The following is a 17,159-nucleotide window of genomic DNA, read 5'->3' as shown; positions in this document are numbered from 1 at the left end:
GGGAGCCAAAATATTGCACAACAGAGGGCTGGGTGGTTATAGGCTGACACCCTGTTCAGCTGGGGAAGGCAATGCTTCATCAGCTGGGAGGGTGGGGGCCGAATACTTGCTCATAAGCAGGAAGAGGTGAATATTTGCTCTGCAGAGGGTTTTAGGAGTTGAATATTTTCTTAGTGGAGGTGTAAGAACAAAATCTTGCTCAGCAGTTGGGGGAGTACGACACAGAAAGCTTACTCAAAGGACTGTCACATTGTTTTCAATTTGTCACTCAATGCTACTGGTGTGGTACCTTTGGAATCCTGAGACCACTCAATGTTTTTAATATCTAACAGATAGATGTACTTAACACTGAGCGGTAGGATGGTGATCACTATTGTGCTTGTAGTGATTCCATACTTTTACATTGGCACCCTTTAATTGAACTCTAGGAACTCAGCACCCATGTGCTGGTTCCCTCATTTGTGCTGTTAACTCAGTTTTCAGTAGACCACCAGCAGACTTGTTATATTGGCCCACAAGTCTGCTGCCGATCTATCAAAAACAGATTTAACAACATAAATGATTATAGTTCAGCATTCAATACCATTATCCCCTCCAAGCTTGTCAACAAGCTCAGTGAGCTAGGACTTAACACCTTCCTATGCAACTGGATCCTGGACTTCTTGACGGGCAGACCCCAGGTGGTAAAAATAGGCAGTAATACCTCCTCCACACTGATCCTGAACACGGGAGCTCCCCAGGGTTGTGTGCTCAGCCCCCTTCTGTACTCCCTGTTTACTCACGATTGCGTGGCCACACACAACTCCAACTCCATCATCAAGTTTGCTGATGACACTACCGTTGTAGGCCTGATCACAGATGGTGACGAGACAGGCTACAGGGAGGAGGTAAGAGCCCTAGTAGAATGGTGCAAGTACAACAACCTCTCCCTCAACATCAGCAAAACAAAGGAGATGATCGTGGACTACAGGAAGTGGCAGGGGGAGGGACACACCCCAATCTACATTGAAGGGGCTGAGGTGGAGAGGGTCAGCAGCTTCAAATTCCTGGGTGTATTCATTACGGAGGACTTAACGTGGTCCCATCACATCGACGTCGTAACCAAGAAGGCATGCCAACGCCTGTTCTTCCTCAGGAGACTGAAGAAATTTGGAATGGCCCCCCAGATTCTCACCAACTTCTACCGGTGCACCATCGAGAGTATCCTGTCCGGCTGCATTACTACCTGGTATGGCAACTGCACCGCCATAGACCGCAAGGCTCTACAGATGGTGGTGAACGCTGCACAACATACTATAGGAATTAAACTACCTGCTGTGCAGGATATCTACCCCGAGAGGTGCCGGGGGAAGGCCCTGAGAATCATCAAAGACACGAGCCACCCCAGCCACAACCTCTTCGCCCTGCTCCCGTCCGGTAAGAGATACCGAAGTATACGGTCTCGTACCAGCAGGTTTCGAAACAGCTTCTACCCCCAGGCCATAAGACTCATGAATGAATAATTTATTATTATTTATTACTGTTGCTTTATTTATTATTACTGTATTTCTATTAGTATTTTTATTATTGCTATGCCATATTTATTCCAATGTTGGGAGGACTCGTAAAAATCAACATTTCATTGTGTAGTACACATGTCTGCTGCATATATGACAAATAAAATTGAATTGAATTCAATTGAAATGCCAGGAACTAGGTAATAGCTGCAGTCCTCTGGAATCCAAACTAAAAGTTGAATATAAACGGTCCTATTATGTTCATGAAAACAGCAATCTATACTACTTTGAAAGAACAGCAGTATTTAAGTGCCATTTATATTGGTCTTTTAAGTTGGATTCACGAGTCTGTTGTTTGTGATCTCTCTCCAGGCTAAATCTGTGTTCAATAAATTGGCATTAGCCTTGTAGACCCAGGTAAAACTACAATCACATATCTGCCAGCAGTCAATGAAAAGTGGATCTAACCACAACAACAAACAACAACAATAACAACAATTTGTATTTATATAGCATTTAACGTAGTAAAACATCCCAAGATGCAACACAGGAATGTTTTCAAACAACATTTGACACCTAACATAAGGAGATATTAGGACAGATGACGAAAAAAAGAGGTAGGTTCTAAGGAGCCTCTTAAAGGAGGAAAGTGAGGCGGAGAAGTTTAGGGAGGGAATGCCAGAGCTTAGGGCTTTGGCAGCTGAAGGCACGGCCACCAATGGTGAAGTAATTAAAACTGGGGATGCTCCAGAGGCCAGAACTGGAGGAGCGCAGATATCTTGGAGAGTTGTAGGGCTAGAGGAGATTACAGAGAAAGGGAGGGGCGAGGCCAAGGAGAGATTTGAAAACAAGGATGAGAATTTTAAAATTGAGGCATTACTTAACCGGGAGCCAATGTAGGTCAGTGAGCACAGGTGTGATGGTGAGCGAGGCTTGGTGCGAGTTAGGACACGGGCAGCATAGTTTTGGATGACCTCAAGTTTACGGAGGGTAGAACATGGGAGTCCGGCCAGGAGTGCGTTGGAATAAAGGCTATATACACTGGAAGTTAATTCACTGATGCTGGGTTCCTGGAATCCAAATTAACAGACCAATATAAAAGGTGCATAGTTACCATGGTACTGTCATTGAAAAGCATTGCCACAGCAACTGAACTGTCAAAATGTTTTAGTTGGCAAAGAAATTTATGCCCTTCACTGTGACTAATGACACTATGAGACCGTGATGCTATGCCAGTGATCTTATCAAATACAAGGATGAATAAATATTTCTTGAAATACCCCAACATTGAGAAGGCAGGTGTTACCAACTCAATTAATTCTGTTGAAATGCTCTGGGGAAGAATCCTTATTGTCTACAATTTAGGAGGAATTTTAGGTTTATAAATGTCTTGCATCATACAAGGACATTCCTGATGGGTCATAATTACAAAGCCACTGTAAAAGCCTGTGCACTCCAAGCTGCCAGTTCCAGAGCAGCACCAGTAGAAGCCTGGGAACATATAATTCACCGTGTTTTTCAGTGTAGAAAGTACGTGGTTAAAAGAAATAAAAAGGGAAGAATTAGGTCATTTTTATGGATACAAGCTAGCTGTGTTCAATGAAAATAAACTCAAAATCTCTTAAGACTAACCAGAAATACAAAGAAATAAATGAAATGGGGTGTAAATTGGTCGATATCGTGCCCAATTTCTGGGCAAAAGTAGGAGTTAAGGGGACCAATTTCTGGGCGCCAGCTCGCACACCCGAAGCACCTACCTAAATCAGGCACCTAAAACCTACTTTAAGACCCTGCTGACAAATTCGGCAGAAACTAGGTGGGGAATAAGTATGGGGGGTCAGTAAGTAGTGCAGACGAGAGTAGAAAGTTCCAAAGGGACATAGACAGATTAAGTGAGTCAGCAAAACTATGGCAAATGAAGTTCAATGTAGGCAAGTATGAGGTCATCCACTTTGGACCCAAAAAAGATAAATCGGAGTATTTTCTAAATGATGAGAAACAAGGGACTGTAGAGGAGCAGAGATTTAGTAGTCGAAGTACACAAATCATTAAGAGCCAGCAGACAAGTACAAAAAGCAATCAAAAAGGCTAATGGAATGTTGGCCTTTATCTCAAGGGAGCTGAATTACAAAGGGGAAAAAGTTATGTTTCAGTTGGATAGAGCCTTGGTAAGACCCCATCTGGAGTAGAGAGTTCAATTTAGGGCCCCGCACATCAGGAAGGATATATTGGCCTTGGAAGGGGTGCAGAGCTGATTCATCAGAACAGAGGGTTAAATGATGAGGACAGGTTGCATAAACTTAGCTTGTAGTCACTTGAATATAGCAGATTGAGGGGTGATCTGATCAAGGAGTTTAAAATATTAAAATGTAACCACGCTATTTAAGAAAGGAGGGAGAGAGAAAACAGGGAACTACAGACCTGTTAGCCTCACATCAGTCGTTGGGAAAATGCTGGAATCTATTAAAAAGGATGCAATAACTGGGCACTTAGAAACTAATAGTAAGATTGGGCAGAGTCAACAGGGATTTATGAAAGGGAAGTCCTGTTTGACAAACCTATTGGAGTTCTTTGAGGGTGTAACCAGTGGAGTAGACAAAGGGGAACCAGTAGATGTGGTGTATTTGGATTTTCAGAAGGCCTTCGATAAGGTCCCACACAAGAGGTTGGTGAACAAAATTAGGGCACATGGAATTGGGGGTAATATACTAGCATGGATTGAGAATTGGTTAACAGACAGAAAACAAAAAGTAGGGTTAAACGGGTCTTTTTCAGAATGGCAGGCTGTGACTCACGGGGTACCGCAAGGTTCGGTGCTTGGGCCCCAGCTATTCACAATATATATCAATGATTATATCAAATATAACATTTCCAAATTTGCTGATGATACAAAGCTAGGTGGCAGTGTCAGTTGCAAAGAGGCTTCAAGGGGATCTCGACAGGCTCAGTGAGTGGGCGAGAACATGGCAGATGGATTATAATGTGGATAAATGTGAAGTTATCCACTTTGGTAGAAAAAACAGAAAGGCAGAATATTTCCTGAATGGTGAAAGATTGGGGAATGCAGATGCTCAAAGGGACCTGGGTGTCCTTGTACATGAGACACTGAAAGTGAATGTGCAGTTGCAGCAAGCCATTAGGAAGGCAAATGGTATGCTGGCCTTCATTGCAAGAGGATTTGAGTACAGGAGTAAAGAAGTCTTACTCCAATTATATAGGCCTTGGTGAGACCACACTTGGAGTACTGTGTACAATTTTGGTCTTCTTACCTAAGAAAGGATATACTTGCCATAGAGGGAGTGCAACGAAGGTTCACGAGATTGATTCCTGGGATGGCGGGACTGTCGTATGAGAAGAGATTGAGTAAACTAGGCCTGTAGTCTCTTGAATTCAGAAGAATGAGAGGGGATCTCATTGAAGCATACAAAATTATTACAGGGCTTGATAGGGTGGATGCTGGGAGAATATTTCCCTTGGCTGGGGAGTCTAGAACCAGGGGTCACAACCTCAGGATAAAGGGTAGGCCATTCAGGACTGAGATGAGAAGAAATTTCTTCACACAGAGGGTGGTGAATCTTTGGAATTCTCTACCCCAGAGGGCTGTGGAGGCTCAGTCATTGGATATATTCAAACAGAAGTCGATAGATTTCTGACTAGTAAGGGCATCAAGGGATATGGCGATAAGGCCGGTGAATGGAATTGAGGAAGATCAGCCATGATCTCATTGAATGGCGGAGCAGGCTCGAAGGGCGGAATGGCCTACTCCTGCTCCCATTTCTTATGTTCTTAAAAAGATTTGATAAGGTGAATATGGAGAAACCTTTTGTTCTGGTGGGAGAATCAAGAACAAGGGGACATAATAGTGGGGGAGCAGGTTCAGGTGAGGGGAAATTTAAAAAATCAAAGAGAAAGGAGAAGGCAATACTGCAGGGTAGCGATGGGGGTAATGATAACCAGAGTGTGACAGGAAGGGACAAAGCTTATATACATAGGAGTGCACCAGAAAGTAGAATCAGAGTAGGGGAAAATGGTAAAAAGACAAAATTAAATGCTCTTTATCTGATTGCACACAGTATTTGTAACAAATTGGATGAGTTGACAGCACAAATAGAAATAAATGGGTATGATCTGACAGCCATTACAGAGAAGTGGTTGCAAGGAGACCAAGGCTGGGAACTGAATATTCGGGGGTATTTGATATATGGGAAGGGTAGGCAGAAGGGATAAAGAGGTAGGATAGCTCTGTTAATAAAGGATGAGATCAGTGCAGTAGTGAGAAATGATATTGGCTCAGAAGATCAAGATGTAGAATCAGTTTGGGTGGAGATAAGAAATAATAAGGGAAAGAAGTCACTGGTGGGAATTATCTATAGGCCCCCTACCAGTAGCTACACAGTAGGACAGAGTATAATTCAAGAAATAATGGAGGCTTGTAAGAAAGGTACTGCGATAATCATGGGCGATTTTAATCTTCATATAGATTGGACAAATCAGAGATAGGATTAATTAATGTTCTCATAGTAAAGGATCCTCTAGGGAAGAGTGATCATAGCATGATAGAATTTCAAATTCAGCTTGAGGGTGAGAAACTTGGGTCTGAAACTAGTGTCCTGAACTTAAATAAAGGCAATTACAAAGGTATGAAGACAGAATTGGTTAAAGTGGACTGGGAAAATAGATTAAAGGGTCAGACGGTAGGTAAGCAGTGGCAGACATTTAAGGAGATATTTCTTAACTCTCAGCAAAGATATATTCCAGTGAGAAAGAAAGACTCTAAGAGAAGGATGAACCATCCATGGTTAACTAAGGAAGTTAAGGATGGTATCAAATTAAAAACAAAGTCATACAATGTTGCGAAGATTAGTGGTAAGCCAGAGGATTGTGAAATTTTTAGAAACCAGCAAAAGACGACTAAAAAAATAATAAAAAGGGAGAAGATAGATTATGAGCGTAAACTAGCAAGGAATATAAAAACAGACAGTAAGAGCTCCTACAGGTATATAAAAAGGAAGAGAGTAGCTAAAGTAAATGTTGGTCCCTTAGAGGATAACATTGGGGAATTAATAATGGGAAACAGGGAAATGGCAGAGACTTTGAACAAATATTTTGTATCGGTCTTCACAGTAGAAGACACTAAAAGCATCCCAATAATAATAGATAATCAAGGGGCTATAGGGAGTGAGGAACTTAAAACAATCACTATCGCTAGAGAAAAAGTACTAGGCAAACTAGTGGGACTAAAGGTGGACAAGTCCCCTGGACCTGATGGCCTGCATCCTAGGGTCTTAAAAAAGTGGCTGCAGAGATAGTGGATGCATTGGTTGTAATCTACCAAAATTCTCTGGATTCTGGAGAGGTCCCAGCAGATTGGAAAACCGCAAATATAACGCCCCTATTCAAGAAAGGAGGGAGACAGAAAGCAGGAAACTACAGACCAGTTAGCCTAACATCTGTCATTGGGAAAATGCTGGAGTCCATTTAGCAGGACATTTAGAAAATCATAATACAATCATGCAGAATCAGCATGGTTTTATGAAAGGGAAATCATGTTTGACAAATTTGCTAGAGTTCTTTGAGGATGTAACGAGCGGGGTGGATGAAGGGGAACCAGTAGATGTAGTGTATTTGGATTTCCAGAAGGCATTCGATAAGGTGCCACATAAAAGGTTACTGCACAAGATAAGAGTTCACAGGGTTGGGGGTAATATATTATCATGGATAGAGGATTGGCTAGCTAACAGAAAACAGAGAGTCGGGAGAAATGGGTCATTTTCAGGTTGGCAAACTGTAACTAGTGGGGTGCCACAGGGATCAGTGCTGGGGCCTCAACTATTTACAATCTATATTAATGACTTGGATGAAGGGACTGAGTGTAATGTAGCCACATTTGCTGATGATACAAAGGTAGGTGGGAAAGCAAGTTGTGAGGAGGACACAAAGAATATGCAAAGGGATATACATAGGTTAAGTGAGTGGGCAAAAATTTGGCAGATGGAGTATAATGTGAGAAAATGTGAGGTTATCCACTTTGGTAGGAAGAATAAAAAAGCAAATTATTATTTAAATGGAGACTACAAAATGCTGCAGTACACAGGGATCTGGGGTCCTTGTACATGAAACACATAAAGTTAGCATGCAGGTACAGCAAGTAATTAGGAAGGCAAATAGAATGCTGGCCTTTATTGCATGGGGGGTGGAGTATAAAAGTAGGGAAGTCTTGCTACAACTGTACAGGGCGTTGGTGAGACCACACCTGGAGTACTGCGTGCAGTTTTGGTCTCCTTATTTAAGGAGGGATATACTTGCATTGGAGGCAGTTCAGAGAAGGTTCACTTGGTTCATTCCTGAGATGAGGGGGTTGTCTCATGAGGAAAAGTTGAGCAGGTTGGGCCTATATTCATTGGAGTTTAGAAGAATAAGAGGTCATCTTATTGAAACATATAAGATTCTGAGGGGGCTTGACAGGGTAGATGCAGAAAGGATGTTTCTATCGTGGGGGAATCTTATGTTCTTATGATGTGAATGTTTCCATGGATCATCTGCCGAAGTTATGGCGAATGATCGGGAGATTCCTGTGGAAATTAATGGTGTAATTATTTCCACATCTCCTGAACCGTTTACAATGTTATATAATTGACAAAAACCTCAATGTTATTATCTTGTCAATTTGAATATGTGGATTTACAACTACATCTTTACAAAAAATCAAAACTTATGTAGTTTATATTGTCTGTCTAAAATCATTAGTACAACTCTGTACTAATGATTTTAGACTTTGGATTTTCAGAAGGCATTCGATAAGGTGCCACACAAGAAGTTGTTAAACAAAATTAGGGCTCATGGGATTGGGGGTGATACAGTATACTAGGATGGATTGAGGATTGGTTAATGGACAGAAAACAGAGAGTAGGAATAAACGGGTCATTTTCGGGTTGGCAGACTGTAACTAATGGGGTACCGCAAGGATCAGTGCTCGGGCCTCAGCTATTCACAATCTACATCAATGATTTGGATGAGGGGACCAATTGTAATATATCCAAGTTTGCTGATAATACAAAGCTGAGTGGGAATGTATGGTGTGAGGAGGATGCAAGGAGGCTTCAAGGCAGACTAAGTGAGTGGGCAAGAACTTGGCAAATGGAATATAATGTGCAGAAATGTGAAGTTATCCACTTCAGTAGGAAAAACAGAAAAGCAGAGTATTTTTTAAATGGTGAGAGATTGGGAAATGTTGGTGTTCAGAGGGACCTGGGTGCCCTTGTACACGAATCACTGAAAGTTAACATGCAGGTACAGCAAGCAATTAGAAAAGCCTTTATTACAAGAAGATTTGAGTATAAGAGTAAAGATGTCTTACTACAATTATATAGGGCCCTGCTGAGACCACACCTGTAGTATTGTGTACAGTTTTGGTCTCCTTACCTTTTAATATTAAGGGAATCAAGGGATATGGGGATAGTTCAGGAAAGTGGAGATGAGGTAGAAGATCAGCCATGACCTTATTGAATGGCAGAGCAGGCTCAAAGGGTCAAATGGCCTACTCCTGCTCTTATTTCTTATGTTCTTATGTTCTGTATTTAATTCTGATAATTGAGTTATCCTATGCCATAAGAGATAAGGATTTACATTCCACAAGTATTTACAGATAATTACAGATTCAACAAATAACAGAAAATAATGAATGAAAACTTTATTTTTGTAACTCTGGACTCAGTCACAAGATGATGAATCTATGTGATGTAAAAAGACTACCGAGCACTTGGTTTGAGTATAAAACAAGGCTTTAATCAACTGTTTCACAACCATGAGATTCTAGTTACATCACTAGTTCCTGGTTACAAAAACGTCCTGCACAAGCTGGGCCCACGCCCGAGTATTTATACTCCTTGGACGGCACCACCAGCTGGCCGCACAGTGTTATTTCATGAGTCATTTCTCCATGAATGATAAGATTCATGACACTATGTAAGTGAATTATTCTTAAATACTCCATTATATTTGTAATTATAAATACAGCATTGTGGGACAGCTCATGGGAACTTTCACATGGTGTGCTGTTAATTGGTAAAAAGACAAAAGATCAATGGGAGATGTTCAAAAAATAATTTAATGTGATACAGAACTAGTTTATACCCCTGAGGGGCAAGAGTTCTACTTGCCAAAAAAAAACAGCCATGCATGACTAAAGAGGTAAGGGACAGCATAAAACTAAAAGAAAAAGCATACATAAATGCAAAAAATAGCACAGATCCTGGTGAATGGGAAACATACAAAGAACAGCAAAGGATCGCAAAACAGATAGTAAAAGCTACAAAAAGGGAGTATGAAAATAAACTTGCAAGGGATATCAAAATCACCACAAAGAATTAGGAAAAAGAGGGTAGCCAGGAGCAATGTTGACCCCTTAAAAACTGATATCGGTGATATTGTCAATGATAATAAGGAAATGGCGGACATGTTGAATAATTACTCTGTGGCAGTATTTACAGTAGAGGAAGAGGAAAGAGCATGCGGGAAATCCCAAGGAAACTAATACTGAGTCAGGAACAGGGACTCAATAAAATTAACGTAAGTAAAATAACAGTAATAAAGAAAATAATGGCACTAAAGAGTGACAAATCCCCAGGACCCAGATGGTTTCCATCCCAGGGTTTTAAAGGAAGTAGGTGAGCACATTGTAGATGCCCTAACTATAATTTTCAAAGTTCTCTCGATTCAGGAGCCGTTCCTTTAAAGTACTAGAATCTATAATTAAGGATAGGGTGACTGAACACCTCGAAAATTTTCAGTTGATCAGAGAGAGCCAGCATGGATTTGTGAAAGGTAGGTCATGCCTGACAAACCTGATTGAATTTTTTGAGGAACTGGACAGGGGAATGTCTATGAATGTTATTTATATGGACTTCCAAAAGGCATTTGATAAAGTCCCACATAAGAGACTGTTAACTAAGGTAGAAGTCCATGGAATTGAAGGTAAATTATTGACCTGGTTAGAAATTGGTTGAGTAGTGGGAGCCAGAGAGTAGGGATAATGGGTAGGTACTCTAATTAGCAGGATGTGACTAGTTGCGTCCCGCAGGGATCTGTGTTGGGGCCTCAACTATTCACAGTATTTATTAATGACTTATATGGTGGCATAGAAAGCCATATATCCAAATTTGTCATAGGCGGCTTTGTAGGCATTGCAGATAAAAGCATAAAATTACAAAGGGATATCGATTAATTAAGTGAATGGACAAAACTGTGGCAAATGGATTTCAATGTAGGCAAGTGTGAGGTCATCCACTTTGGACCTAAAAAGGGTAGAACAGGGTATTTTCTAAATGGTGAAAAGTTAAAAACAGTGGAGGTCCAAAGAGACTTCAGGATCCAGGTACATAGATCATTAAAATATCATGAACAGATACAGAAAATAATCAAAAAGGCTAATGGAATGGCTGGCCTTTATATCTAGAGGACTAGAATACAAGGGGGTAGAAGTTATGCTGCAGTTGTACAAAGCCAAGGTTAGACTACACCTGGAGTACTGTGAGCATTTCTGGATACCACACCTTAGGAAAGATATATTGGCCTTGGAGGGAGTGTAGCGTAGGTTTACCAGAATAATACACGGACTCCAAGGGTTAAATTACAAGGAGAGATTACATAAACTAGGGTTGTATTCCCTAGAATTTAGAGGGTTAAGAAGTGATCTGATCAAGGTTTTTAAAATATTAAGGAGAACAAATAGTGTAGATAGAGAGAAACTATTTCCACTGACTGTGGTGTCTCGGATTTTGCCAGCCCTGGGGAGGCGGGTTTGGAGGCGGGACTGCCGGGAAAATGGCAGAATTTGGGGGCAGGTACCCAATCCGCCCCCAACCCGCCTCCATGCCATCTTGCCAGGAGGCGGGTAGCCGACCCATGCCAGGTTCTGCCTCCTCGAGGCAGAAAGGGGATTAATGCCAATTAACTGTCTGTTAACAGGTAGTTAACAGGCAGTTTTTTGGCTAATCCCTATTTTGAGCCCTGAAGTGTGGGCTTCCCGACGGCTCCAAACCTCGCCAGGGTCAGCAAGGCGGGCCGTCGGTCTGCGGGGGTTGGAGGGGCCGAGATGTCCGGTATGCAGGTGACTAATGGGTGCATGTGTGCAGAGGTAAGTGTGTGAGGTGTGTGTAAAGTGTTCTAATAAGTTTTACTTACCTTTACTTCTTCCTGCAGGCTTCCTTCCTTCAGGCCTCGGGAGTCCCTCAGCTCACCGGCACAGAAAGCAGAATGGCCGCTGAACTGTCAAAAGTTGCAGCCTTCTGCTTTCTGGTCAGGAAGGCTTTCTAATTGAGTCTTGAGTAAAGACACAACTTAGAAGACAGATTGTCAGTGTTTGACAACTTCACAGAGCTGTCAAACGATGACATTTCATCTGTCAAAAGCTCTTGACAGATGAAATGGCACTCGCTGACGTCACCTGTAACTGGCTTTGCCTTAATTGGCCTGCTGAGCCCGCTGGGCGGGCTTAACAAGGTCAATCAAGGGAAAATAGCGTGGGTCTTTAGGGGAAGTATTGCAGAATGGAGGGAAGTTGGGTCATTAGGGTGAGTATTATAGAATGGAAACAAGTTGGGTCATTAGGGGGAGTATTATAGAATGGAGGGAAGTTGGGTCATTAGGGGGAGTATTATAGAATGGAGGGAAGTTGGGTCATGGAGGGGGGGGCAGTTACAGTGTGGAGGGAAGTTGGATTCCGGGGCGAAGGGGTTACAGTATGGAGGGAAGTTGGGCCATGGAGAGGGGGGATGGACGGGTCGATTGAGGCGGGACTAAAAACCAACAAGTGGGAGTCCCACCTCCAAAAGCTCCCCATTGACAAAATCCAGCCCTATGACTAGGGGGCATAGTCTAAAAATCAGAGCCAGACCTTCCAGGAGTGAAATTAGGAAACACTTCTACACACAAAGGGTGTTAGAAGTCTGAAACTCTCTTCCGCAAACAGCAATTGATGTTAAATCAATTGTTAATTTTAAATCTGAGATTGATAGATTTTGTTAACCAAAGGTATTAAGGGATATGGGCCAAAGCAGGTATATGTAGTTAGGTCACAGATCAGCCATGATCTCACTGAATGGCGGAACAGGCTCAAGGGGCTAAATGGCCTACTCCTGTTCCTATGTTCCTATGTCATTGACTGATAGAATGTAAGTTCATATCCAGGATGCCCACACAACAAGTTCCCAATCTCTGCTAACCCACTAAGGACAAATATCAAGCAAAGGCCAGGTGCTACTATTACAGGCAGGGAGGGTAAATCAGAGGGAAGGTTTTAAATTCCACCTCTAACACTCAAAGGATAGATTAGTACTTTTTTTTACCTTCTAAGTCTTCTTTTTCAAAATGCGATTTCTGAATAGTGCATGTTCCCCCTCTGTCCACCACAGCTTCTTCATCATTTCTCTGTAAAAAGTATCAAAAAGTTCCTTAATTTCTAACTGTATGAAGAAAAAGTTACAACCAACCTGATCTCGGTCTTCTTCACAGATACTAACATCGTAAAGAAAATTGATATTTCACAAATGCACTTATTGTCCAAAGGTTTACAGAATGAAAAGATCTTTGTGTGATCGTACTAAATCGATGAGTATGCTCACATGGATCAAAAAGAAGCAGACACCCTCAGGAAACATTACAGCAGTCAGGCTTACATTTATTGCAAAGCAAAACTTTCAGAACCATAAATCACTGGTAGCATTCCTGGATTCTCCAAAACTGTAACCCTCCCCTACTGGTTCCCACTTTCATCCATACTGTAATCCCCCTAATGCCAAACTTCCATCCATATTGTAACCGCCACCCCCCCCCACCCCCCGAACTTCCCTCCATGCTGTAATACTCCCCCTAATGGATCACTTCCCCCCATACTGTAATACTCCCCCCAATGATCCAACTGCCCTCCATACTGCAACGCCTTCCCCCATCCGTCCCCTCTCCCCATGGCCCAACTTCCCTCCATACTGTAACCCCTTCGCCCCGGAATCCAACTTCCCTCCACACTGTAACCCCCGCCCCCCCGCCCCCCCCATGACCCAACTTCCCTCCATTCTATAATACTCCCCCTAATAACCCAACTTCCCTCCATTCTGTAATACTTCCCCTAAAGACCCAACTTATCAACTGATCAAGTTATTCAGACACAATTTCCCTTTAATAAATCCATGCTGGCACTCCTTGATTAATCCTTGCCTTTCAAAATGAAAGTTTATTTTGTCCCTGATAATGGTTTCCAATAACCTCCCCACCACCAAAGTCAGACTAACTGGCCTGTATTTTCCTCTCCCCTTTCTTGAATAGGATCCGTCTTCTCTTCTGTAATCCAATTCATTCCATACCACACATACCCCATTAACAGCCAGGATCTGTTTCACTAACATTTACTGACCCTCCCCCACTAAAAATTGTTTACAGATGCACATATATTGATATACATGATGTACATGAATGCATTTGTTTAAACAAAGGGGCCATGCAATCAACTAGCAGTAAAAATTGACCAGCTACACTTGTGAAATCAAATACTGACCCCAGAATGTGGTCCGTGATATTTCTAAAAACAATGATAAAGGGAGAATTCCTTGACTCCACTCCTTTATTCTTGGCATTCCAAAAAATAATTGTATATTTGCTGCATCATTTCTTTAGGGTTGACTATTTATGAAAATTGAATATGTCTGCCAAAGATGCTTTCTTCTTAGCCAACCTGATTGGTTGGAAATTGTAATCCATTGCTGAATCAATCTAGTTATAAATGTAAGCACAATTTAGTTTAGTATCTCTTATGTTATTTTTTAAAGATTTACCAAAAATGTTTTATAAGTACTTTCACTTTCATCTTTCAAGGTATTAAAAGGTAGCAATGTTGCCCGGCAGCAGATTTACAAAGGGACAGAGAGACAGGGCCCAAAAGCCTGGGACTCGATTTAAAATGTTGCCCGGCACCAGATTCACAGAGGGACAGACAGACAGGGCCTGAAAGCCTGGGACTCGATTTAAAATGTTGCCCGGCAGCAGATTCACAGAGGGACACAGAGAGGCCCCAAAGCCTGGGACTCGATTTAAACCGCCCGGCCCAAAACAGCCCTGGCAAAGCCGGGCTCCCCCAGCTATTTAGTTATAAATGTGAGCAAACAGGCAGTCCTAAGGTGAGGCAGTTATAAAAATGAGGAAACAGACAATGCCAAGTTGAGACAGTTTTGGAGAGAGGTACTACAATCCACCAGGGATTCAGAACCCAATTGTGCTCATCAAGCCTCTTCCTCATTATGACAGGAAGTGGCTCAGATTCGCCTTATCCTCAATATTCCTTCATCCAAAGATCAACCTGGTTCTGACTCCTCTTGGACAACCTCACTATGGAACACACTACATATTCACTCCACATGCAGCACTGGACTTCTCTTAAATATGTGTCGCCTTGTAGGAGTCTCTGCACTCCTAACAAAGAATCTATAACTCACTGGAAGTTAACAAACTGAATTTATTGTCTAAGAACTTTACAAAACAAGAAACTACAGGAGAAGCTCAAAACAGGTCTTTTCTTTCAATCCACACGAGGACTGGCTGGCCCCGCCCTCTACCTCTGATGTCATGACATCATCACGTTTCCCGCCGAAGGGGACGTCACGTGGCCCACGTGATGACGTCATCGCGTCAGATCGCGATGTTGTCGATCTAGCTCTGTTTAACCAGAGCCAACTTAAAAGGTAATAACATTGGTTACAGACAATTAATGCTAGAGGTAATAACATTGGTTACAGACAATTATGTAAGTTACTGTAAGAGTCTCTTAGTGGTTTTGCCACATACGCCCCCCAGAATTGTCTTTAACGAAAAGAGTCAATCGCTGAGGAGGTCGGACAAGTCTGTTGGACCGACTCCGAAATTCCCGGAAGCACCGATCGCCATCGCGGCCGCGGGGGAAGTACCGGGACCGGCGTGCTTGACTCGCGGCGGTCTATTCGACGGTCTGGTAACGAAACTGCACGGCGGGCGGCAGCAGCGGGCCTTCGGGCCGAAACGGGCGTGGTAGTAGCAGAAACCGGTCGTCGGAGGCGCCTTTGTCGGAGCCGGGGCCGGGCTCTTCATGGCGGGGAGTTGCGCGAGGGCGCAGTATTGTTGCCAGACCGCGTAAATCTTATCCGCCTCTTCGGCGAGCGCGACGCAGTCTGCGGTTTCTGCTCGGGCGAGGGACGCCTGTACTTGCTCAGGAAGTTGAGTAAGGAACAGTTCGCGAAACAGAAAGCACTGGGGCTCGGACCCCAGGAGAGTCAGCATATGACTCATCATTTCCGAGGGTTTGGAGTCTCCTAACCCTGGTAGAGCCAGTAAACGGCGAGCGCGCTCCGCTTTGGTGAGACCAAATACCTGCAGCAATCGTGTCTTGATGGCAACATACTTGTCAGCAGTCGGAGGACTCTCCAGCAGGCTGATGATTCTCGACGCTGTCGAGCTCTCGAGGGCGGAGACCACGTGGAGATATCTGGTCTGATCCTGAACGATGTTGCGGAGCTCAAATTGCGCCTCAGCTTGCACAAACCAAGAGGCTGCCTGTTGTTCCCAGAATTGGGGGAGCTTCAAGGCCACTGCATTGGCCTCCATCACTGGCCTGTGTTCGGCGTTCACCGCGAAAAATGATCACGAGGAATCGGGGTCACCAATGTAGGAGTCTCTGTACTCCTAACAAAGAATCTATAACTCACTGGAAGTTAACAAACTGAATTTATTGTCTAAGAACTTTACAAAACAAGAAACTACAGGAGAAGCTCAAAACAGGTCTTTTCTCTTTCAATCCACACGAGGACTGGCTGGCCCCGCCCTCTACCTCTGACGTCATGACGTCATCACGTTTCCCGCCGAAGGGGACGTCACGTGACCCACGTGATGACGTCATCGCGTCAGATCGCGATGTTGTCGATCTAGCTCTGTTTAACCAGAGCCAACTTGAAAGGTAATAACATTGGTTACAAACAATTAATGCTAGAGGTAATAACATTGGTTACAGACAATTATGTAAGTTACTGTAAGAGTCTCTTAGTGGTTTTGCCACAGCCTCACAGAAATTTACAGGGCTACCTAGGTTTTACCCCTGATGATTTAAGAACATAAGAACATAAGAAATAGGAGCAGGAGTAGGCCATTAGGCCCCTCGAGCCTGCTCCGCCATTCAATAAGATCATGGCTGATCTTCTATCTCAACTCCACTTTCATGCACTATCCCCATAGCCCTTGATTCCCTTAATAACCAAAAATCTATCAATCTCTGTCTTAAATATACTCAACGACTGAGCCTCCACAGCCCTCTGGGGTAGAGAATTCCAAAGAGTCACCACCCTCTGAGTGAAAAAATGGCTCCTCATCTCAGTCCTAAATGGCTGACACCTTATTCTGAGACTGTGACCCCTGGTTCTAGACTCCCCAGCCACGGGAAACATCCTCCCTGCATCTACCCTGTCAAGTCCTGTGAGAATGTTGTATGTTTCAATGAGATCACCTCTCATTCTTCTGAACTCTAGAGAATGTAGGCCTAGACTACTCAGTCTCTCCTCAGAGGACAATCCCCCCATCCCAGGAATCAGTCTGGTGAACCTTCGTTGCACGCCCTCTATGGCAAGTATATCCCTCCTAAGGTAAGGAGAC

At 43.1% G+C, this 17,159-nt stretch overlaps 1 protein-coding gene across 3 annotated transcripts in view; it reads right to left on the bottom strand.

Annotated features, from left to right (window-relative positions):
• Positions 1–17,159, bottom strand: part of LOC147120450 (sodium-driven chloride bicarbonate exchanger-like) — a 424,151-nt gene that overhangs the window by 299,118 nt on the left and 107,874 nt on the right. For all 3 annotated transcript variants that reach the window (XM_085986414.1, XM_085986415.1, XM_085986416.1), the window contains exon 2: positions 12,842–12,923. In XM_085986414.1, coding sequence (XP_085842540.1) covers positions 12,842–12,923 — 82 coding nt within the window. The remainder of the gene's footprint in view (positions 1–12,841; positions 12,924–17,159) is intronic.

This window comes from Somniosus microcephalus, chromosome 4, assembly GCF_052327205.1.
Source record: "Somniosus microcephalus isolate GS21.2 chromosome 4, FLI_Smic_1.0, whole genome shotgun sequence".
Taxonomy (NCBI): domain Eukaryota; kingdom Metazoa; phylum Chordata; class Chondrichthyes; order Squaliformes; family Somniosidae; genus Somniosus; species Somniosus microcephalus.
The sequence above is the reverse complement of the archived record's forward strand: the minus strand, read 5'-3'. Positions and strand labels throughout refer to the sequence as shown.